General features: G+C 42.4%; 1 protein-coding gene across 5 annotated transcripts in view; it reads right to left on the reverse strand.

Moving 5' to 3' along the window:
• Window positions 1-23,948, reverse strand: part of Kif16b (kinesin family member 16B) — a 252,088-nt gene that overhangs the window by 178,023 nt on the left and 50,117 nt on the right. For all 5 annotated transcript variants that reach the window (XM_050159551.1, XM_050159548.1, XM_050159549.1 and 2 more), the window contains exons 8-12: window positions 22,376-22,544; window positions 22,074-22,205; window positions 20,844-21,019; window positions 14,808-14,873; window positions 11,164-11,223 (exon numbers count right to left, since the gene is read on the reverse strand). In XM_050159551.1, coding sequence (XP_050015508.1) covers window positions 11,164-11,223; window positions 14,808-14,873; window positions 20,844-21,019; window positions 22,074-22,205; window positions 22,376-22,544 — 603 coding nt within the window. The remainder of the gene's footprint in view (window positions 1-11,163; window positions 11,224-14,807; window positions 14,874-20,843; window positions 21,020-22,073; window positions 22,206-22,375; window positions 22,545-23,948) is intronic.

Genomic DNA, 23,948 nt, shown 5'->3' on the forward strand with positions numbered 1-23,948 from the left:
TATCAGGGATTTATAACCATCTCCATTTCTGCAAGCATGAGAATATCTGAGCAATGAAGATCTGCACGCAGCATAGGTCCATATTCCCTTTTTCAGTAGAAGCACACTTGCTAATTACACTTCTTACAGACACATGCTGCTCAAAACCATGGCCTTAGCAAGGAGAGTGGGAGTCCCGATGTCTAAGTAAAGCAAAACTGCTGCCACCCTTAAACAGTGCAGAAGCAAAACTAACTAATTAGGGTGCTCAGAGAAAGCAATCTTTTTAAACTTGCTTCTGCCACACAAACATGGGGGATGCCAAGCTGCCACACAGAGTAACCATGGCCAAATAGGCACAGATGAAAGAGTATAAACCCATAGTCAACTGTAAATTAAGTTTTCAAGTATACAGGAGGGCTGGAAACATAACTCAGGTGGTAGAGTGCTTGTCTAGCATGCACGAGGTCCTGGGTTCTCATCCCAGCACTTCATAATTCAGGTGTGGGGGGCACAAACCTGTAAGCCTGGCACTTGGGAGGCAAAGGATGAGTTTTGAAAGTTCTAGGTGATCCTGGGCTACATGGAAAACTTGAGGTTAAGTCTGGGCTAAATCCCAATCTCAAAATTAGAGAAAAGAAAAAGACAAAAAGGGTTATAAAAAGGCAGGCAGGAAAACAGAAGCTTCAATTTCAATACCATAATCAATTTGTAAAGGGAAGCCATGTTTCTATACCTGGGATTTACTATGCATTATCTTGACCCTGCCAAGGGAACAGAGAGGCCTCTCCCATTAACGGTCGAAAGTTCATACCACAGCACTGATGTTCAGGGGAGCCTTTCTTGGAACCCCTAGTGGAATATGAAATTCCAACTTCATAAAGGAAGTACTCCAAATATTTTCTCTTAAGAAATACATGAATAGATCAATGACCACACACCTCCTGTTTGCCTTGCATGTACTTATATTTTACACTACAGTTGATATCTAGGGTCTATGCCTATGTTAGAAAGTGCATTCAGTGTCTCTAAGGTTGGCCTGGTCTGGATACCCTAGTACCTATTAGTTACAGTAAACAGCTCACCCCCAACCTAGTCCCTAAGATAGGCTCAATTCATCACTAATTGGGTGACCCATTCCTTCTCATGGTGATGACTGTAGATATCCACAGCCTCACAGCCTTACCCAAACAGCATGCACCATCTCCCTGACCACAGAAACCAGCTAAGAAACCTAGCTAGCAGTCACTGAAAAGCCTGGGGGTTGCTGGGTATCCGAAGCTCGGGTGAGAATTCAGACGGTGGGGTGAGAAAACATAGTGCTGGAACTGCTGACCTTAACCTTGCCAATCACAGGAATTCAGCAACACAAGGCCTGAAGGAAAACATCCAAAACACAGAATCAAGAAAAGCCCCAGACAATCAGATCCTTGGCCAAGCCATTCCTAAACCTCTCCATACACTTTTTTCTGCGACCTTGTTAACATTCTTCACTATTTAAAGCTGCTTGGAACTGAGTTTTCAATTATTTTAAGGAAATAAACATACACAATGCTACCTGATAAAATAAATGTCTTTTAAGAGAGTCCAGGTTGCATCTGCATCAAGTTTAATAAAGTTTAATAAATTTTCATATGCAAAATATGAAAATTTTTATCTGCCCAATTAGGAAGACATATTATTGGTAGCCTAGTTTTATATCAAAGGATGATTCACTAAAGTGGTCCAATAGCCTGAATGATATCAACCCAGTGCTGACTGTGTGAGATGCCTTCTCAGCCCTTTGTCCACACAAAGTCAGTTCATGTGACAGGAACTACCACTACCTGCATCTTAACATGGAAGTCTGAGAAACAGAAGGGTCAATGCAGCCAAGGCCAGCAAAATGGTCAGTGGCAGGTCCAGGGTAAAGGTCATTAGTCTAAGAGGATAAAGGACCTTCTTGCTCCCAGGTTCAATGTGACTCCACTGCCACTGCCTACTTCAAACTCAGAGCTTTCGGAAATCATCTCAGGTAAGCTAAATGTGCACTGGATGACTGAGACAATCAACTTATCTGTACCAACTAAACCATGGTCCAATAATTCAGCACCCAATCAGTACAGGTGTACAGAAAACACACTTCCATATGACCAGGTAATCTTTTCCTCCATGTAATGGCAATAAATATGCAGTAAGAGCCTACCAGCACACATGTTCCATAGCTAAAGATCAAAAGAAAAGACCCTTATGTATTCAAAATAATTTATCACAGTACCAACATTTAGCAAGGTGCATTTGACTTATTCTTGTCCTTTTGCTCCAGGAATATTATTCAAAAGCAAGAACCAGCATACACCCAGCAAACCTTTATTTGTGAGCAGCTCCTGTAAGGAGAGAGCTGCAATGGAAAACATGGTCAGCTTGGCATTCTTAACATCAGAGCTTGTCCTGGATGGAGCGCAGTGCTTCCTCTGACCCTGCCAGGCACACTGCAGTGCCACCAACCACCTCCCTATTAATTATCAAGTCCTGCTTGCAAAGAACAAAGAACTTTGCTTATTACTTTGCCTTTCTTCTTAAAGAACAAATTCAAGAGCAGAAGTTTAGGAATGGGAGAATAGAGTCTACGGAAATTAACAGCGTGAGTGGAGCCTTAATGAGAGGTTGAAAAATTAACAACTGCACACTGCAGAAGTGCAAAAGCATCTTTCTCTCACTTGTGTTGAGATCAAAGAAGAGACAAAGGACAAAATGTGTCAACACATTTCAAAAAGACTAAGTGCTTTGCCATGGGAGTACTGACAGTGACTTTTGTTCAGAGAGGCATGAGGTCACCTACACTGATATATAGGATAAACAGATTGCTTGTAATAATCCTCTCTCAACTCATCTTTATTGTATGGCCTCCATCACCAGCCTCCCTTCCTTCAATTCTACCTACTATGAACACCAGGAGCACACATACAGTTTCCTGTGGGGCTGCCTGGAAAGGCAAAGAGACAAGGAAAACACATTGGAAAAATGTTGTCGGGAGATTAGGGGGAGGGCAAGAAATAGCTTGTCCTGAGCCTGGAGATTTATGTAACCTGCTCCCAGCTAACTGTGGTTTCAGCCACATATAAGCTTTAGTCAAAGAGACGCTGGCAAATAAACTGCTTGAACATTCTTGCTGCTTGTAGCAATAAGGACTGTGAGATCACCTTAGTAATAACTAACATATTGGTAGAGAGATAAAAAGTCAAATCAGCCCCAACTGACCTGGAGCCAACTACCAACCAGGAGGATAAAGCCATCTCCAACCTGTCACAGCATACTCCAGAGGAAGACGAGGGACACTAAAATCCATGGTGTAAGCCTGGGCCATGCAATCATGGGAAATAGCAACTGTCTGCTTAAGCCAGGAGGACGTAGAGAAAGTCTTCACGCTTGTCCTTAAGTATCTTAGAAATAAAAGAACACAACTAAGTCTAGTAATTATTTAATGAACTTTTTCTACATAGGAAGAGTACCAGAACATAACAAAATAACAACCCCAGACCTCAAAAGAGTTTATAATTTTAATAGAGAATGAAAACATACAGATAACCACCATTTAGTGTGATGGATTACACATCAGCCCCTTGCATCTCCATAAATGCCTATCACTTACATCACATTTACGGACCCATTCTTCCCAACAGTTTCTCCAGTAGCCTACTGCAGTGTATCCATGTGTACCTTAGCGCCACCTACTCATTCAATGTCCAGACCCAAGTAGCTCAAACAGAAACTGTTAATAAACAAGTACCTACATGTTCATAAAGTACTCTATGTGTCAAAGGCTTCACAAAGCGGGGAAGAAAGGGGAGGGGAGGCAAAGAGAATAGACACATATAGACTCTACAAATTCATTTAGCATAAACTATCCTTAAAAATTATATTGAAACTAAAAATTAAGATTTGCTGCTCTTAGTCTGAGGCCACAACCAGTTTGGGAGGCTCTATCAAAAAATGCCCTTTAGGCCTGATCCAGTAGAAATCAGAGGATGAGATAGGACAACCAAAGATGAAGGGAACTGTACAAAGGAATACCCAAAAGCAGGAAGGAAAATGTTCGTCTCTAGATGCGAAATACATATTCAAAAGGAGTGACCTGAACAAGACCCACACAATAAGCAGGAACTGAGTTGGGCTACGTTTTATCTCAATGAAAATCACACGAGGAAGAACCATGATGTCTGAAATGCCCACCTTGGCCAATCCTGAATAAATGTGAATGATCACAGTACTGTCTCCATGAAGCCAAGGGAATACATGGTGTTATAGTCATGTCCTGTACAGCAGGGCTTCAAAGGTCACACAGTGGTTCCATTACGTTATCACCTAGTGATGCTGTACACATCTTAGCTTGTGCAATGATGCTAATACTAGGATACAATTACCTGATAGCACACCTCTCAGAATGTGCTCCCACCATTATGAAATGTATGACTGCATTTCATACTGTTCAAATTGCAGGAATAAACTATAACTGATAGGGACTGCAGAGTGTGCTTGCCTTGGTTCTCCCTTTGCACAGTCATAATGCCATGCCTGTTGCTTGGTGTTTGTAGCCATTCATAAAACAGCTGCTCAGAACCCCTGAGTCCACTTTCTGGTCTGGCTTGTTACCAATCCCAGATGTTTTTATATCTCAGGCTAGAGTTTTGAATCAGGGAATGGCTAAAAAGAACTTGATATGGAAGCCTATACTCTATGGATGAAAGCTATATCTCAAAATTTGGGTTAAGTTGATGACCATAAAATCTTATCCCAGATCTGCCCTCTGGTTTAATTTTTAACCAAGAACATGGAAGATACCACCGAATGAAGGGAAAATTGTGTCTTCACCATGCTTGGTGTAGGTTCTCCAGAAAGCAGAGGATCCAATTCCCTGGCCAGGGAGACCCAGAGAACCACAGGAAACTCATTTCACAAACCTACCACATTGCAGGCCTGCTGAGCGATGGCCCAGTTAGTAGTCTGCTTCAAATCCATCCCTTCCAGTTCATACAAGGAAACTGCAGAGAGCCAGGGAAAAACTCTTTTATAGATTGCTGTAATCTTGCCGAGACAAACAGCTCAGCTGATTCACTCTGTCATAAAACAGAAGTAGCATGCTTCTCCTCGGAATTTAAACTCAGAAACCTTAAGCCAGGAAAAGATCCTGTTTGCATTTTATTATATTCTTTGTTACTTAAGAAGCCCTGAAGGAGTAAAGGCACCCTCCATCTATGTGCGCTCCATCCCAGACATGAACTTCTTGTATTACCCAGAGAAGGACTAGCAAGCCACCAGCACAATTCCAAATTAAACTGTGTGCATTCTTCTCTCATCATTATGTGGGTTCAAATACGTCCCATTCAGCAGAGCAAACACCAACAGGGTATAAGATACTCAATAATTCCACACAATTAAAACCTGAAAAAAACTTCAAGTAACTTCAACGCAATTAGAACACTTATCAAGGAAACTGCTGGTGTGGGGGTTGGTGTGAGAGCAGCCTGCTTATTCTCTGACAGTTGGAAGCCCTGTGTGGGGCAGCTGAAAATACAAAATCCAGCCAGGCACTGGAGTGATCAAAGACAGTGTCTACAGCAAGAGAGGTGTGCAGTCTGCAGAAAAGCACAACTAACCAAAGCTGGAGGGACTCAACCAGGAGCACTGCCTGGCTCTAAGTCCCTGGCTGCAGAGTGGTCCAGACACACACACAGGCCATGCTCCCTTCTGCCACACCATCTGCCACATGGCTGCCAGTTTTGCACTGCAGTCCTAACTGTCTAAGATTTATTTTGAAGCACAAAGCTGAAGGAGCTCCTTGGAGGTCAGATAACATACCTTGGGCATTTTTTATTTAACCATCTATAAAACTCTGGGACAGAGAAACAAGTGTGTGCAAAACTGATAAACCAAAAAGCAGGAAAAAGACAGAGGTGGAGTGTGGGGCTCAAGAAAGAATTCTCTAATCCCACTTTGAGATGAAAGCTTGAAAAATTCAGCAGCCCTAAAATATCTGGGATTTGTAATATGCCAGACCAGGAGGTGTACCCAGGATTACACCATGAAACAGGCACAGTATTGTGGCTGCCCAAAAGAAGAACCACAGCAAGTGCACTCTACAGCTCCCAATCGCCAGGCTTGCAGAAGCTGGATTCATCCTAACTGGCAGCCCAATTGCTGATAAACTCAGCCAACATGCGAACCACATGCCGAGATGTAGGACCGAAAGAAAGGCTGAAAAAGAAAAGAAGGGGTACACTGCCCTCAGGAGGTGGCATTGCACCAAGAGACCAGGTACAAACAAACTTGGGCATCAGTCAATGCTAGCCACAGAAAAGAAGCCACCTTCACTGTTTAAACCCCAGGGACTTCAGTACAGGCACTGCTCACTCACTTGGGACTGGTTACTGTTAGCTGTAAGAGAGTTGCTGAAAAGTCACCAGGAATGGTGGAGTCACCCACAGAAAAGAGGAAACCAACACTACCACAAGATGAGGACCGAGAGAAGGGGATGTTTCTATGGGTAGTGTTGCCAGGCAGAGCCACAAGCACCATGGGCTAGTCCCTGCTGGCAGGACCTGAGGCCATGGAGAAGAAAAGCTGCCACTAGAGAGGCTTTCAGCTTCCCACAGGCTCAAGGGAGCCTGGAAAAGGGCACCCTGTTGGGGTCAGCCCCCACAGTATAGGACAGAGCAGAATGGATCTGAAGGCAAAGAATCCAGGATTGCCCACTTATCCCAGTGTGGCAGCTCTGTCAGCACTCCAGCATGAAGGTACAAACCTATCTCATGGGCACTGAGTAAAGTAAAGATTCTAATGCATGGACATGGGGTGGAGTACAGATTGAGATCTCTTTCCTTCCTGCCTCACAAACACCACTCACTGATGCTGCCCATCGTGAACCACACTTTCAAAAGGCCAGGTTCTAAATGATCTGGGTTAAGGATAGGCTGTGATGCAGAGAACCCAGCCACATTCCTCCCAAGAACGAACAAACCACAGTGTCATGCATGAGGCCTTCAAATAGAGGAAAAGTGCAGGAAAAAGCACAGGAGATGAGGTCCACACAGTAAGAGGTGATGTTTCTCACCAAGTCCTCATATTTGAATAGATCAAGGCTATAATGGGGTACGCTGTGTAGCCCCAATGTTCACATCTGAGGATACGACTGTATCTACAGACAGGACTTTAAGTTGAAATTAATTAGTTGAGGTTACCAAGTTAAAGTTAAGCCAGTGTGACTGTGGTCCTCATGAAAAAGTTGACTGGGACACACTGAGGATGGCCAAGGACACAAGCACCAAAGGAAAGGTCATGTGAGGACACAGCAGGGTAGCTGTCTATGTGCCAAGGAGAAACGGCCAACCCTGGAAGATCTTCATCTTGGAGTCCTAGGCTCTAGGACTGTGATGGGAAAAAAAAATCAATCTGATGTTTAAACTATCCTGACTGTGGTGTTTATTTATGGCGCTCTTCACTGATTAATACAATGGGCTTCATTTTTGTTTATTACTAACTGAATCCCATAACTTTTTACTGAATGCTACTCTGTGAGAAGCAGAGCCATGGGAGCTGGCTTACAGAATGACAGATACGGCCCTGGCCAGCTCCAGCTCTTGACTGTCCATGTGAAAGAGATAGAAGCAGGGACAGCGACACCACCTGAGTCAGACAATGGGGAATATTGTACCAGATTAAAACCAAATGCCATAAAGCACAGAGGAAAACAAAATCCATCCTAACTAAACGGTGGGGGCAGAGGGCTCCAAATGGACTCTGACAGGGGACTAAAAAAGGGTAGCATTCCTAATGACGGAGCAACCCCAGCCAAGACTAACAGACACCACGAAACCCAACTCCCTGTTGCACTTGGGACCAGCATGCCATTCAGCAGCGTGAGTAGATACGCCAATGGTGGTGGGGCAGACCCACAATAGGACAGTTGAAACTAAACAGATGGCCCAAGCCTCTCGGGGTGAAGCAAGAGAGTTTGCAGTTTAGAAAACAAAGAATAAGAAAAATGAGAAGGCAGCCTAAGGAGCAAGAAAGGGGATACAGAGCACAGTCACAGAACTGCCTCATACCACCTGTCTAAGATGTGCCTAAAACAGTGGTTCTCAACCTGGGCGTCACAACCCCCACAGGAGTAATATATCAGATATCCTGCATGTCAGATATTTACATTATGATTCATAACAGTAGCAAAATTACAGTTACCAAGTAGCAATTAAATAACATGGTTTGGGGTCACTACAATATGGGGAACTGCAATGACGGATAACAGCATGAGGAAGACGAGAAAGGACAAACACACACATTATAATCAACTACTTTCAAAGTGAATGTGAGCATGTCATCATCCCCTACCTTCTACCTCAGACACAGGGAATCAGCTGGCATCAACCACAATTTCAAAGCTGGAAACAGGAGCACAAGGAAGTAAGAGTCACAGCCCAGTAAGAGAAAGGGAACTAAAGCCTGAGATACAATTCCTGAGTTAAGAGACCAAAGCTTCAGACCCCAGCCACTGGGGCCATGATGCTACCAGCTCTGCTTAAACAAACAAAAAGGTGAGCAGTTTTGGTTAGAGCATACAGTATCCCAGGGACTGGCATTGTCCTTCTAATGCCAAGCAACCAGACCTTGGAGTTCACTATTCGCAAGCAAGGGAAGTCATAGGCTGGATACAGAAAGAAGGGGACTAAGCTGTTCCTTGCTTCTGAGCATTCAAGAGTTCAGCATGTGCTGAGATGCAGACAAGCTCAACAGTCAAGGGACCTTCACGCAGCACTGACTTTAATGCTAAAGTCTATCTGAGAGGACAGAACCCTGTTTTCCTGGATCTGCTCCCCATGATGTCTGTTGATAAATTAACCTGAAGTCCCCCATCTGCAACAGGAAGGGAAGCATGCAGCACTGTATGCAGGGGTGGCTCCGGGCACAACTGATCAGCTTACAGAACACACTGTAGAAACGCAGGAGAGGATTACAGAAACCACACAGGTACATGTACACACCTGAGCAACAGCAGCCAATTCCTACACAAGATTTTCAAAATAAGCATTTGAGTAGTGTTCTCTACCACAGCCCACAGGCGGTGTCTTCCAAAAGGAGATAGAGAGAGCCCTGAAAGCACCCAGTGAGGCCAGAGGGTGAACACAGCCTAAAGAACAAACAAGCAGGAGAGGGCAGGAAACCGCCCTGCCTTTCCCATTACCTTTGAAACACAAATTCTACTTATCTGAAAAGTCACAAAAAATAAAGGTAATTAGATGAATGTAAAATGGGTGAGAATCAGAGGAGGATATGACTTCAAAGCCCAGAATCACTCAGGGGCCGGGGGGATCTTTTATAAATTATTTCAGAAGCTTCACTGTTGTGATTTTATAGAAGGGTAGAAGAATTCAAGATAAAATTAGTAGTTACAGTCTAGGAATGTCACTCTGAGGCTCATGCAAGGCCCTAGTGCATTCCCTAGTGCCAATGCACATCACACTCTCTCTCTCTCACACACACACACACCGAACGTATATGGGGGTAGATATCACAGCAGCAATAGCAGGAGATGATGTTTAAGTCCTACAATGTACTGCTGTTGTGCCTCTGGTCCTACCAGGTACCACTTGCGCTAATAACTTCCAAAGTGTTTACTAGACATGATTGCTCTTGTTCTTTAAATGCGGCACACTATTTCTGCATCTTTGCAAACTTCCTGAGGAAAGTTACCCTGTGTCATAGAAAGTCCAAAGGCCTGGCCTTTAGGGGCTGCTACCGTACCACTCAGGGGTCTTAAACTTCAGGAACAAACACCCCCCCAGTAGTGCTTATTCTAGCATGACTATTCTGAGATATGCATGAAAGCTCCGCTCAGCTTCATGCACCATTGTCTCTTGTCAAAGGCAGGCTGCGGTGTGCTCAGTGGTAGGGCATTTGCCTAGCATGTCTAATACCCTGGGTTGAAACCAGAGCACCAAAATAAAGTGAATAAATAAATTCTGAACAAAGGAAACACTGAGAAGCACGGAACCTCAAAATAGCATGCCTTTCTTCTTGGGAACAGAAGGAGAGAAGAAAATCTGAAAGCTCAAGCCTCACCTAACACTGCCAATTTGGGCTCCTGCAAAGAAAGTCCCCAGGCCCATAAACCCATTTCCACTTACATCAAAGCTGAGCATCACCTCTAGCTCAAGCAAGGCATCTTCATAACCCCAGAGGGGGGCAGGAAACCTCGCTGACACAAACAGAAGTGGGTACAGTATATTGCTGACCCCGGCTCTATGATACTGTTGTCAGATGAAGACTTGGGGACTAACTCAGGCCTCCGAGTATGCCCCGAAATCATTAACCAGGCATGCCATTTCACATGCAGAAGATCCAGCTTCATGCACTGCTGACACATTTAGCTAAGCCCTGCTGAGCTTGGCCAGTCAATATTACATGGAGCTTCCTTTTTATCCCTAAGGCACTTCACTGGACCTCAGAAGCAACAGGATGCCATCAAAGCAAAAAGTTTAACTCACCTCCACACCCAGTGCAGTGTGAATCTTTTCTTTTAGGAGACAATGCTTTGGTAGCTACTAATGGGGTTTATAAATCTCATCCTACCAATCAAGTGAGTCAAAATAACAAGGAAACTTCTAGTTTGCAGCACAGAGCATGAAAAACAGAGACCAAAATTACAGGTGTCCCTAGTGTGTATTGACAGAAATACATACAACCTTCATCTAGCCACAGAGACATGGAGAAATTGAATGGCAAATGAGTAGTTTAGAAATTCCTGTAATCTAATCATGCTATGCAAGTGTGTTCTATAATGATGCCATGAAAACCACTTTTGTTCTTAATGCATTGCTTTTATGTTGACCTTAACAAAATTAGAAACACAGAGACTATGTCCTTGAATAATAGGATTTTAGATGTACTGAGCTCCAAATGGAGAAACTCCAACAAGTAAAAGCATGTGTGTGGAATATCACAGTAACGTGTGCATGTTACAGTTCTCAGTTTTGATGTGAGCTGTCACTCATGACCTAAGACACTATCCACAGACTCATAGGCCACAGTTCCAAATTGGCTTCATTAATCTTACCTTAAACACAGCATATACAGCCATATTTTAGATGATAGAGAAGTTACCTACTTAAGCCAGTACAGTAAGATTAAGACACTTTTCACAGCCCTTACTTTCAAAATATTTTGGGTTTCATTCCATTTGTTTGTCCATTCCTTGGTCAATTCTTGAACCTAGAAACAAAAACATAAATATATAATGATTTTATTTAAAAATATAAATATATAAATGTTATTAAATATACACTGCTTTTATTATATATTAAATATATAACAATTTTATTAAACATAATTTTAATCTAGAAAAGTTTCTAAATGTATAGACCCTATGGAAAAATGAACTGTATGTGTATGTCTACATATAATAGATAGATAGATAGATAGATAGATAGATAGATAGATAGATAGATAGACAGACAGACAGACAGACAGACAGATAGATAGATAGATAGATAGATAGATAGATTTAGCTAGCTCTACTCCTTGAAAGAACCACCACCAAATATAAACCAAACAGCTGGTCTCATCAACAACCTACGTTGCAGCAAAGGAAAGTGACAGAAACATGTCAAATTATAGCTCTATGACCTCTTTTCCATGATGGACCTAGTTGGATTATTAAACACTTGTAACTCCAAGGATGGCAACAGCACATTAAGTGTGTTTGCTTTTCCTGGCCACACTCTCAGAAATAGCCATTTATTTTCCTTTCTAGTTGGATGTGGTGATTAAATCATCCTGGATGCTGCAGTTTTCTTTTAGGAGATAATGCTTTGGTAGCTAATTAATGGGGTTTATAAATCTCATTGTACCTTTGGGTAAAGGGGTAAAAGATGCTTCTTTATTTGATCTTTCAGACACAGCAAAATTCTATTGATAAAAGTCAGTTTCGGACCATAACTTGAGGAGGAAAGGGCAGGGGCTGACAGCTGAGTGCACAGTTGGTAAATACTTCTCAAAGCTAATCAAATTTTCGTCTACTTCCAGAAATGTTTTAAGATGATCCTCATGATTAATTAACCAAGAAGTAAAGAAGTAATAGCTGACTCAAGAGGCTAGGGGAAAATGGAATGAAAAATACCCTCTGTGGAAAAAAGACAGGTAGAACTCAAAGACTGGTCCAGGAAGGGGACAGCTGGCCTCGCAGGGGTCACAGATCTGTCTCACCTGACTGCCTCCCAATTCCCATAGCAGAAACAATCTCCCCTAAGCCTCCTGTTCTCCTTACCAGAGACTCCATCGTGTAAGGCTCCTGCTGTCCCCCCTCCTAAGGAAAAGGCACACGCATGTGCCCTGTAGCACGGAAACCATGACTAAACAAAGAGGGCTGCTCATGAGGGAGTGGGGACCTGTGGGGACCCCAGGGGGAAGCAAACCTACCTGACTTACACTCAGTGGTCATTCACATACTCAAGTTACCCTAGATAACCATGGGTTTCCAAGTAAATGTTTCTTCCTTCACTGGCTATTTCTGTTGAAGTCTGTCTTCTTTGTGAACCAAGCAAACAGGAGTGAATAGACACTCCCATCAGTCCCTGCCTGTCTCCACACTTAGATAAGGCTGTGGTGACAGTCAGAAACCACTCATACCCAAGGACCCTTCGAAGGAGACAGCAGGCACTTGAATGTTTTGTTCTACAAACATTTCCGAGGGGGATATTCTTGTATCTTTTCTCCCTACAGTAGGGGAAAAGAGTAGCATCTAATTTACTAACCAATGAGTGGACTTTCACTGGCAACTGATCTAAGAATAGGAAACATTCAGCAAAAGACTGTGCCTTACACCACCATACACATCCTTATGGAGAAAGGTGAGCCGATCAGCAGCACAGAGACCCACAACTGGACAGTGTGCAGAGAGGGAGAGATTTTGAAACAATCATAAATGGGACGTCTTCATCAAAGCCTTCTACTCTGGGGTCAGGAACAATTAGAAAAGGAGGAGTTAAGATTTTAAGGGCCAGGGGCAATGGGGAACACCAAGGAAATAGATTCTTCTAGATATCCCAGGGCTGGTGCACATAGGATCTCATACAGATCACGGCAGCAGAAACAGGGCCAGCATGAGTCCCAGGGTTGAGGGAGAAGAAGGCGTGTGACCCTGTCCCTAGTCAAGAGGCTGTCTGCAATTGACACCTACTTGCAAAAGAAAATTTAGTGTTCTCTGATAGAGTCTCACTGGGTACATTACCCACACGTAAGGCAGGCCCCATGCCCAGCAGTAGATGGCCAAAACAACACAAACTCAATGGCACCTTTTTTGACTTTTTACCTCTTGTTGCTTTGTTTAGGCATTTTTGTCTTGTCATTTGCTTATTATGTATTATAGTTTCTTATTTTTTATTTCTATTGAGTTTTGTGAGTGTGTGTGCATGTGTTTGTCTTTTTGTTTTTCTTTCTAAAGAGAGAAAGGGCATGGAGTTGGTAGGTAGGGAAGAATGGAGGATCTGGGAGAAGAAAGCATAGTTTTCAATAAAAAGTAATAATAATTCATCCTTTTCAAACACCACCAAATAATCTGAGCTTTCAAAACATTCTAAGTACTCCCTGGATTTGTCATTGTGTTTAAAACAAATAATCTTCGTTAAGAACATTAACAGAATCCAAGCATGTGTTCCATCTGACAATGTGCCTGAAGAGTAAGCCAGCGGCAAGCCATGAAGAAGGACAGTAGACGGGAGACAAGACTGAGAGCATGCTATGGATAAGACAGGCAGTCATCTCCTTCTCAGCATGAAGACGGCAGTCTAATTAAGATGCTTATTGGTCTCTGTTAACTTGCTGAGTGTTCCTGAGACCTGTAATTGATAAACAACCACACCCACATATTTCACTGCACTTAGGATTTGAAGCAGTAAAATATAAAATTTCACGAGAAAAATGAGGATTAAGAAGTGGACATCTTTACTAATGCTATTATCAGTAATTAGCCAACATGATTAACCTAGCAGTTATGAAGAAATTCATAACTACAACTCAACTTGGGCCTTCCACAGTGTGAGTCTTAAGGTTTTACCATCAGACCATTTGCTTTCCTCTAGGGCTGTTTAGCACCAGAAAAAATATGGACTCCTAAACTGCTCTTATTGTCTGTTTCTCTTTTCCCAGAGGGCATCAAAAAAATTAATGGGACAGAACCAAGTCAGACACGAAGCTTGTTTAGAAAAATGTAAGCCTCGATGTCAGCCCTCTGTCGCTCACCTCCTACAGAGCATCCTCTGTTCTGGTCTCACTGCTGCTCCCTTCCTGTCTCTTAACTGGTCCCTGACCCAGAGTACTTGCAGTCCCCTGCAAAGTCAAAGGCTCCAAAAAGCTGAAGAGCACTTAGCACGAAGTTATGGGGACCTCTGTGGCCTCATGAATGTTAACTTTTCAAGGACTCTGCCTGCTTGGGAGGTCCCGCTCTCTATCAAGAGGCTCCCTTGTGACCCCAAATGTAGCAAGTCATTAACTGCCCTTCAAATCCTGTTTGCTAACATGTGGACGTGCAATACCTCAAGAGCTAAGAAGAGATATCATGGACCAGGTGTGGTGGTGAAAACCTCTAAATCCAGCAGGATGAATTTAAGTGCAGTTGACATTACATAGTGACATTCTGTCTCAAACACAAAAAACAGTGTGTGGCCATTGGGTTGGGACTAGAGAAAAGCATAACGAAGAAAATGTGGCAAGAGCCTGGAGACTGTCTCAAGTTGTAGCAAAGACTAAAAAACAATATTTAAGTTGAAATTAAAAAACAAACAGTAACTCCAACTTACTCTTGCTTCATTCTGGTGAAGTTTTTCCTCCATACTTAAGGCTGTAGGGGAGTCCAAGAGGGCAATCTATAATGTAAGTCATAAAGCAGTTAATAGTCAGAAAAGATGTACATTTCTAAGATTTTCACAAATTATCAGAAGAGTTTCACAAAAAATTAAATATTTATAAAAAGTAATTTCTCTTTATCTCCAAAGTACTATTTATGATTAAGTCTCTAATCCATGGAATACATGTCCTAATATTAAAATCATGACATCACAGTCGTGAACCTGCATCTGCCATACAAATCAGCAAAGGGAAAGCCACAGCAGCAGCATTTCACTCAAGGCAAACACATCTAAGTCCCTACAGCTCTCAGAATTCGTTTGTCTACTGCACACAAAGAACAGAGTTCAAAAGGTAAGACACCCAGGTCTTGCTTAATAGTTCATCCATGCCGAAATATACAAACAAAATATACAAAACAAAACTTGTTTTCACTGCTGACGGCATCCAGCATATGACTTGACTATGCTACAATCTACATTTCTTTATCCATGCTGTGGAAAGGTAAAATCTGAAGTCGTAAACACCCAAATCAGGTGAGAAGCTAGGGCAAGTGGACAGCCTGGGTTTCAGTTGCATGTCTAATAATTAAGCCTGGGCCTCAGGGGCAGGATCATAAGTGCCCCATTCTGTCTGCTGCCCTTGCTGCCAGAGAAAGCACAGGAACACACAGAAGGAGTTCAGCACAGGAGAGCATTCTTTCTCATTTTAATGGAACCATGTTTTTGTTGTGCTATCATAAGTGAAAATGGTATAAGCCAATTATCCTGACTATTGCTTTAAAAAAAAAAACAATATATTAGGAATATATTGTATATACTTAAACAATATAAACCTTTTTATTTTATTTTTAGTGATTTTATTTCCATTGTTTGGTATTCACTGCATGGCTATCCTGTAGTTGCTGTTGGTGCTTTCCTGACTGATGTAAATGCAGGCTTTTCTAGTCATTTGCTTTACCAGCAAGCTACAGTAACTATCCTCGTACCAACCGCCTACAGTACATGTGACCATATCAACAGACTAAATTTCCAGGAAGGGAACTCCTTACCCATCATGTGATTCTTCCCTACAGTACCAGCATGGTGTTCATTTCTATCTCTTTCTCTGGACTTCCTAGGTTCAGCTAAACATTCAGTCTGTCGGTATGGCTGCGGGCCACAGAGGACAAGACAGAGCTGCTCAGTGGGGAAGCACAAGTGTAGAACTCGGAGGGGAGAGCCTGGTGACAATGTCTAGAGTGCTTCTTCAGCTACCCATGTGCATGGTGGAGATACACATGGGCATCTACGCAGCCCACAGCAGCCAAAGTCCAGTGAAAATACCAGGGCATACCTTCTGAGGGGCATGCCTAGTTATAGGAGTCCCTTGCCTCAAGGGATCCAAAGGTAGAGCTTCACAGCTGACATCTTAAATTTATATATTGGCCATCTTAACCTGGACAAATTTCATCAACTGGGGGAATATTGTTATTATTATAAGTATTGCCTGGTTATACAGCTGGCATCCCACTTTTACCAGGTTTACAGATATGAAAGTTATACTAAAGCCTACCACTCTTGCCAAAAATGCTATATAGCCAATGGTATTCATTGTATTGGACGTTTTCCACATAATCAGGAAACAATCTGAAACTAGTTTTCTACAACCTGTGCTCACCCTGTTTCTTCTCTTTCCTGTTGGGTAATAATGCTTTTCTCTGTAGCTGCTCTTGCCAGTGCTAGGTCTCACGAGAGCAGCCTCCTTCCTATCTGAACTGTGCTGACTACAGTGGACGCCCATGATGTTATAGGCACTGCTGCATCCCCACTCACTTCTGCCTGCCTGTGTTCTCATGAAAGGAGAGCAATGCCCTGTCTGGTTTTAACTGTGAACTGCACTCTATGTCAGGATAAAGGAATCTTTTCTAGAGCTCAATTTATTACTCTTCCTGCATCACTCGCCTTCTTGACGAGTTAACAAACAGGGCTCCACCTACTCCTATAGGCATCATCTGCCTAAGCTTTACTCTGGTTCTTGTCTCATGCACATCTCTCTTAAAGGCCTCTACAAAGCTGCTCTGCTATTTACATTCTAACACCAGGCCTGGCTATAAAATGAGGAGTCTGTTACACCTCCATCCTTTTGCCCCTTTGTTTTCTTTGCTTCTTAACTGTCTTGTTCATTCCATTTCTATTTTTATTAATTTACTTTTTCCCAAATTCATTTGTGAAAGATTAGGGAATTGGAACATTTTCTCTTTATAAAGTTAAAAGTGGAAATATTTGTAAATGCAACAAACACTTGATAAGAAAATGCACCTAGAGGCCAACTTCATTAACCATGTGAAAATTGCAAAGCAAAGCCATTCTGTCATAGCATTGTGCAAGGGCAAGGATCTGCAACGACTCAGCTGGCACTGGTGAATGGTGATGGGGAAAGGGAATGGCAAAACTACTTTAAAAACTAGTGGTTCCTCCTGAAATTACGCATATAATAAATATGTATATTTCTGACCACCAAGCCTTCCTAGGTGTAAGCCCCACAGAACTATATCTGTATGTATACCAAAAGGCATTTAAAGATCCACAATAAACATAATAACCCCAAGTAAAAAAACCCCAAAAAGTAAATCAAAAATTTACTAGATGAACTAGGAAATCTTTGTGTAACAAAATACAGAGTTGAGAGTAAGTGGGTGCTCAGCTACACGCAACAACATGGATGAACCTCAGAAACACACGGGATCCAAATAACACAGACTGCAAGAGTCCATATATATAAAGAGCAAAAGCAAAAGCTCTGCCTTAAATGGTCAGGAAGCAAGGGTACCCGTGAGGAGATGGAAGGGTAGGTCCTGGCTAGGGCACTAAGAGTAGCTCCTGGGACATAGTGAAACTCTATTCTCAAGATGAGCACAGAGAGATGGGTGACTTGAGCTTCTAAATCCATGTAACTATATATACATGATGCAATTTGTCTGTATCTATATATACTTCTGCAAAAATTCTCTGTATACATTAACATACATATATACACATATATTTCTATGTAATAGAAGTAAATATCTATCAGAATCTTTCTTTTTTATCCAATTGTATTTTTAAATGTTTGGCACATGATCTCTGCAATGGCAATATATAAAATTACTAAAAATAAGAACTGATTTTCTTTAGCTTTGCTTAAATAAACAATTCTAAAAATGGAAGTTAAATTAACACTCTCAAAGAACTATAGGAACACTGGAATAGAATATTCTAGAAATAGAGGAATGTTCTCAGAAAGATTTATTCAGAATTACTTTAGAGAGCGATTGAAAGGGAGATAATGCTTGCGGAGGGTAGGGGTTGGTACACAAATCTGGGAGGTCAGAGGAAAGCTTGGAGTGTTGGTCCTTAGGCACCTTCTACCTTCATTTGACATCTGTCTCTCATTGGCCAGAACTTCACAGTGTAGGTGAGGCTAGTGGTCCACAAGCTCCCAGGGGTCTGCGTGGCTCCACTCCCTATCTCACCATGGCTAGGATTCCAGGCATTTACCACCTTACCTGGGCTCCGTATGAGCAAGTACTCACAAACCAGACCATCTCTCCAGTCCCTTATTCAGAGATTGCTGATGGAGGAAGGTCATTGGCTGATAAAGAAACTGGCTTGGCCCATGTTATTGATTAGAATATAGGTGGGTGGAGTAAACAGAACAGAATGCTGAGGAAGAGGAAGTGAGCTCAGAGACTCGACAGCTCTGCTCTCTGTAGCAGAGACGCCAGGCTCTGCTCTCCCAGGAGCTCCGACCCAGGATGGACGTAGGTTAGAATCTTCCCGGTAAGCACACCTTGGGGTGCTTACACACGTTATTAGAAATGGGCTAGTCCAGGTGCGAGAATTAGCCTAGAAGAGGCTAGATAGAAATGGGCCAAGCAGTGCTTAAATGAATACAGTTTGTGTGTTGTTATTTCTGGGCATAAGCTAGCAGGCGGCCGGGGTGCTGGGGACGCAGCCCCGCCGCTCCTATTATTACTACAGATTGCTTTAATGACCATTTATGAATATTTGTTTATTAATTATCACAAAATTAATTATGTAGATTATGCCTGTAATTTCTCAAAGAATTATAGTTTCAGAATTTTTCTTATTTTGATTTAGACTCCCATGTTTGCTATAATATATATGTTAAGTTTATCAAAATGTATTTTCTAAATACTCTTCATCCTTTTAAACCAGTGACAAAATCACTCCCTTAGTTATAGAAATGAGATTAACTTGTGACAGAAATAAGGAGAACAAACAAACACAAGTCAGGGCTGATGAGATGGTTCGGTGGGTATACTTTCAACTTGACACAAGCTAAAGTCATCCAAGAGAAGGGAACCTCAATAAAAGAAAAATGCTCCCATAAGATGGTACTGTACACAAACCTGTAGGGCATTTTCATAATTAGTGATTGATGAGGGAGGGTCCAGGGTGATCCTGAAGTTCTAGAAGAAAGCAGGCTGGGCAAGTCAGAAAGCAGCATCTCTCCCTGGTCTCTGCAGCAGCTCCTGCTTCCTGGTTCTTGCCCTGTTTTAGCGCCTGTCCTGACTTCCTTCAATGATGAACAGTGATGTGGAAGTGTAAGCCAAAAATCCCTTTCCTTCCCCAGCTGCCTTTAGTCACAGTGTTTCATCACAGCAGTAATAACCCTGACTAAGACAGTGGGTAAAGGCACTTGCTACCCAACCTGATGCCAGGAATGCAAGCCGAAGAACTCACATGATGAAAGGGGGGAACCAAATTAGGAAAGTTGTCATCTGGCCTCCGTAGGGGTACCATGGCATGGGCAGACCCACGCTCCCTCAACAGTCTCTTAGATCAAGGGAAAGCAGCTGCGTGAAATATTTTTCAGATGCTTCCCTTCGCATATTAATCATTTAAAGGGCTGACTTTAGACAAGTAATGTTTCCAAAACACAGATAAAAGATTCCAATAGCAGTGTATAAATAGAAACAAGCATTGTGGTTCCTGATACCTCATTCTGCTGACAACTCCCTTTCACACAGGAGGCCTGACGTCATAAATGGAAGTGTGTACGCAGGTATTTTTAAGTGCAGTGAAGGAGTCCAGCAAAACTGCAGTCTGCCATCTTGTGAGTAAGGACTACCAGGCCGACTTCAGGACACAGGAAACTGAGGTTTCATTTGAACAATATTTCTACAGTTCAAACCTTTTATGGGCTATCAAGAGTGTGGAGTGCCATATATCCTTACAGGGAAAGCACTGAGCACTTCCCATTTACAGAAATGGAGTTGTTTAACAATAGACTTAAGATATCAATAAATGCATCTTCATTTTATTTCTACCAGCAAAAGTTTAAAACAACTTCCCTGATTTTCTTTCAAGGGTGGCCTTTCTTCACAGTGGGACCTGAGCCATCTGGAACGTAGCTCACACAGTCCTCACAGAGCATAAGCCTGTAGGAAATGCTCAGACTGGGAGAAACAGAAAGACACAGCTTCTCCGGGATGCAGAAGATCCTGAAGTGAGGCCATTGCAAGAATCATGCAAGGCCTGGAGAACAGCAGCACAGCTGGGCCACAGACATGCTTTCAGAGGCACCACTGAGTCACCACAACCACCTATAGCATGGCTAAAGTGAGACCAGGACTCCTCGGTTAAAATACATTTAGAGTCATAAAATGCATGGGAAGAATCTTAAATATTACTCTAAGCATCTAAATTTCTTTTGACTAATGGAGATTATGCTACTAGTCCTATTGCATGCTAAATATCCATCCATAATTGATAACTATTAGATGGTCAATCATTTAAGGCTTGATGGATAAAATCTTACACCCAGGATGCATTAGGAATGCAAAGGCCAAAAGGAAGCTGATCTAGAGTCTGGCTAACTCATCCGAAGCTTTACTTAGCACTTATTTTCTCAAATCAATACCACAAGATAATTGTCTCATTAAGATCTAGAAATAGATGCCATTACTCAAAGAAAATTATCTATAAATCTCAGGAAAACTCCACCTGATTCCCTTGAGCGAGCAGGGTTTTCAGCCTGGCTATTTCGGCTCGCAGCTCACGGATGAGCTTGACGTTGGCATCCTCATTAATGGTAGGCTTGTTGATGATGTTTTTGGCTCTATTTGCATAGCGAAGGGTACTTAGGGTTTCTCCATAATTGACATCAGCAGGTGAAATGGCTGTGAAGAATGAATACAGAAAATAATTCATCTAGCACTCCATGTTTCATTTAACACAAAGTTGGTTTGTAATTTAAAAGTCAGATCAACCCCAGGTCACAGGAAAGACTAAATATTCATCACCACAGTAATGAATATTAAAACATTATCTAAGGTTTATAGGAAAGGGTGTTGGCTATACCAAGTTAATGTCGTTTTGCTCCTCTCACGTCTATAATCAGCCACTTGAACAACTTCAAGATAGGGGTGAGATATCCCACACAGGAAAGGGCTTTCCTCAGCCAGTAACATGAAATTTCAGGATTGCACTTCTCTATTCAGCAAGAATTAAAATACTTTTGCATTTCTGATAAAAATCTATCATCTGGAAAAGCCAGAGCCCAGCAGTTTTTCAAAAGTCAGTAGACTACTTAATTCCTTTGTTCTAGAAGCTTTTGGTTCCTTCTACACTGCCACTCCCACCTAACCTTAAAGACTAAGGTGAGTAGGTGGCTGTGTTCCCTTAACACCACCAGTGACTACAGGGCAAGGGCTGTGAAGAGTACAGAGGAGAGAGAAGAGAAAAGGAGAAAGAGACAGAGGGAAGTAAAGCTGAGAGTTAACAAGCCCTGAGTTCCCCTTAGCAAATCTCCTATTCTACGTAATTTTTTCAATCCTTAGTCTCTCATTTAAAGTGATAAGTGTAAAAATAAAAGTATACTGCTATTCCTATTGTGTTTAACTCCTTGGTTTTTCCTTTCAATTTTCAATTCTGCACCTACCATTTTAAATAGTAAAAGTTCAGGTTGTTTATTTGTTGCCTCTATATAGGAGTCTCCTATGAGCTAGTGAAGTTCACAGTGCCTGCCTTGTACTTTAAGCAAAGAGAAGCTGAGCATGTCTTCCTGGCATTGTAGCCTCCATGATACCCAAGTCTACACAACAGCAAATTCCAAACTACAGATGTGTTACAATAGGTGATTTTCAAGACAGGAAGAAACGTCCTAATGAGACACTTTCAACTTAAATATTTACACTTAATACTGATGCTCAGGGATATAATTTAAACTCTTACTAGCAATCATGATGGTTTTAGAGTTTCCTCCAAGGCTGTCTTTCAAGAGCCAAGTCAAAACAGAATCTCTGTAAGGCACAAAAACTTGCTTCTTCTTCACAAGAGGGTTGGCTGCATCCTGAGATAAATCAGCTGCCGGGAAGAAAGAAATAGGAGATCATTCGAAAGTCTCTGCTTTCTCTAATTTATTTCTAAAAGACCTGAGCAAGCTACCTGGGTTCGTACAACAAACATCCAGCAAGCATGTTCTGAGCTAACACTATACCGAAACAAAAAAGGGCAGGAAGCGACCTCAAACCTACCTAAGGCAGAAATGACATTTCCCAGAGTCACGAGGGACTTGTTTATATTGCCCCCTTCCTTGAGCCTGACCCCAGTGGCACCAGTGGCATCCGCACGCTCACTTCCAGCAAGATCGACCAGGTGGATCTTGCTCACAGTTTCACACGGCATTTCAGCGTCGAATTTCGCCTGCAGAGAGACATGCACGTGACACTGAAGAGGACAAAGGGCTCAGTGTGTTTCATGACCAGATCCCCATCACTTTTCTCTCCCAGCAGAGATCTCTCAGGTAGACTTTTGGTGTTCATTTGCTTGTTTTATTGGCTATCGTAGTGAATATGAGAACTGCCCAAGTTAAATTAGAAGTCCCGCATTGGGACTCTCATGCTTTCTGAAGAACCAGTCCATTTGGCAAACCACTATCACTTGACAACGACCCTCAGGATTGGAGCACAAAACAATATAAAGCCAATCCCTAAGAGGAACCGGAAAAAAAAAAAAAAAAAAACTAAATAAACAATTAGCTTTATTCTTCTGGAAGTTCCAACATTCCAGACACAAAGGTGCTTCAGACATGACTAACAGACAGTTATGTAGGATATCATTTGATACCATTTAATAAAGCATATCACATCTTTAAAGATGGGGAATACTAAAACGTAAGTTCCCTTGCTCTGGATCCTACCAGAACTTCATATTTCCAATGACCTTTAACCTATGTTTTATATTTTTAGCCAAATGTAACAAATCATAATACAAATAGATTTTGACAGACACGTAAACCTTTTAGAAACTACAGTCAGCTACACACTGATTAGGTATCCACCAGAAAACTGGAGAAAAGCCAGTAAGCTGCTACAACACAAAGTGGGGCTCTAACTGAAGTCCCGGCAGGACAGAGAAGCCCAGGGAGCTCTTCTGATCCGTCTTGGAGGGTCAACTCATTTTCCTGCCCTCTGGGCTGCCTGGCTGTCTCTGCTGTGTTCCATGTCAATGTGGAGAGACAACTCCAATCCCCAACACTTGCTGAAACCAGGAAGACTTGCAACTGTGCATACCTGGGGGTGGGGCTTTGGTAACAGACTACTTCCCCTCAGCCACTCCCAGCCACCTTCAGGACACTGTCCACCACCCAATCATACTGGATTCTTATTAGTGCCTCTGAGAGCTCGCTGTCTTCTAATACTACTCTAATCAGAATCAGCATCACCAGAGCCCATAGTGTGATAATGTACTGCGCCCGTTTCTCACCTCGGCCTCCAGGTGCTCTGCCTCAAAATCCATTATCTCCCACTGTGCTTATAACAATGAAAACTTTTGCTTAATTAGGCACAGAGCAAAGAGCAAGTTTTTCTTATACTAGAACAAGGTGGAAGCCTGCTAAATATCTCTCAGGCTATATACATCAGGACTTTTAAATCACTGTGAATGCAGAAGGGCTGAGCACACAGCACATGCTCGCCTCTAATTAACAAGGAAGTGACAGTCACCATTGCTGCAGCTGCTCCTGGTTCAACAATGATCAGTGCTCAGCTGGTGCTAATCAGCAAGCAAAGGCCTGAGGGATAGAGCCTCTGCCCCATGGCTGCCCTT

The sequence above is a fragment of the Alexandromys fortis genome, unplaced genomic scaffold, assembly GCF_014885135.2.
Source record: "Alexandromys fortis isolate MF-2015 unplaced genomic scaffold, M_Fortis_MF-2015_v1.1 scaffold_115, whole genome shotgun sequence".
Taxonomy (NCBI): domain Eukaryota; kingdom Metazoa; phylum Chordata; class Mammalia; order Rodentia; family Cricetidae; genus Alexandromys; species Alexandromys fortis.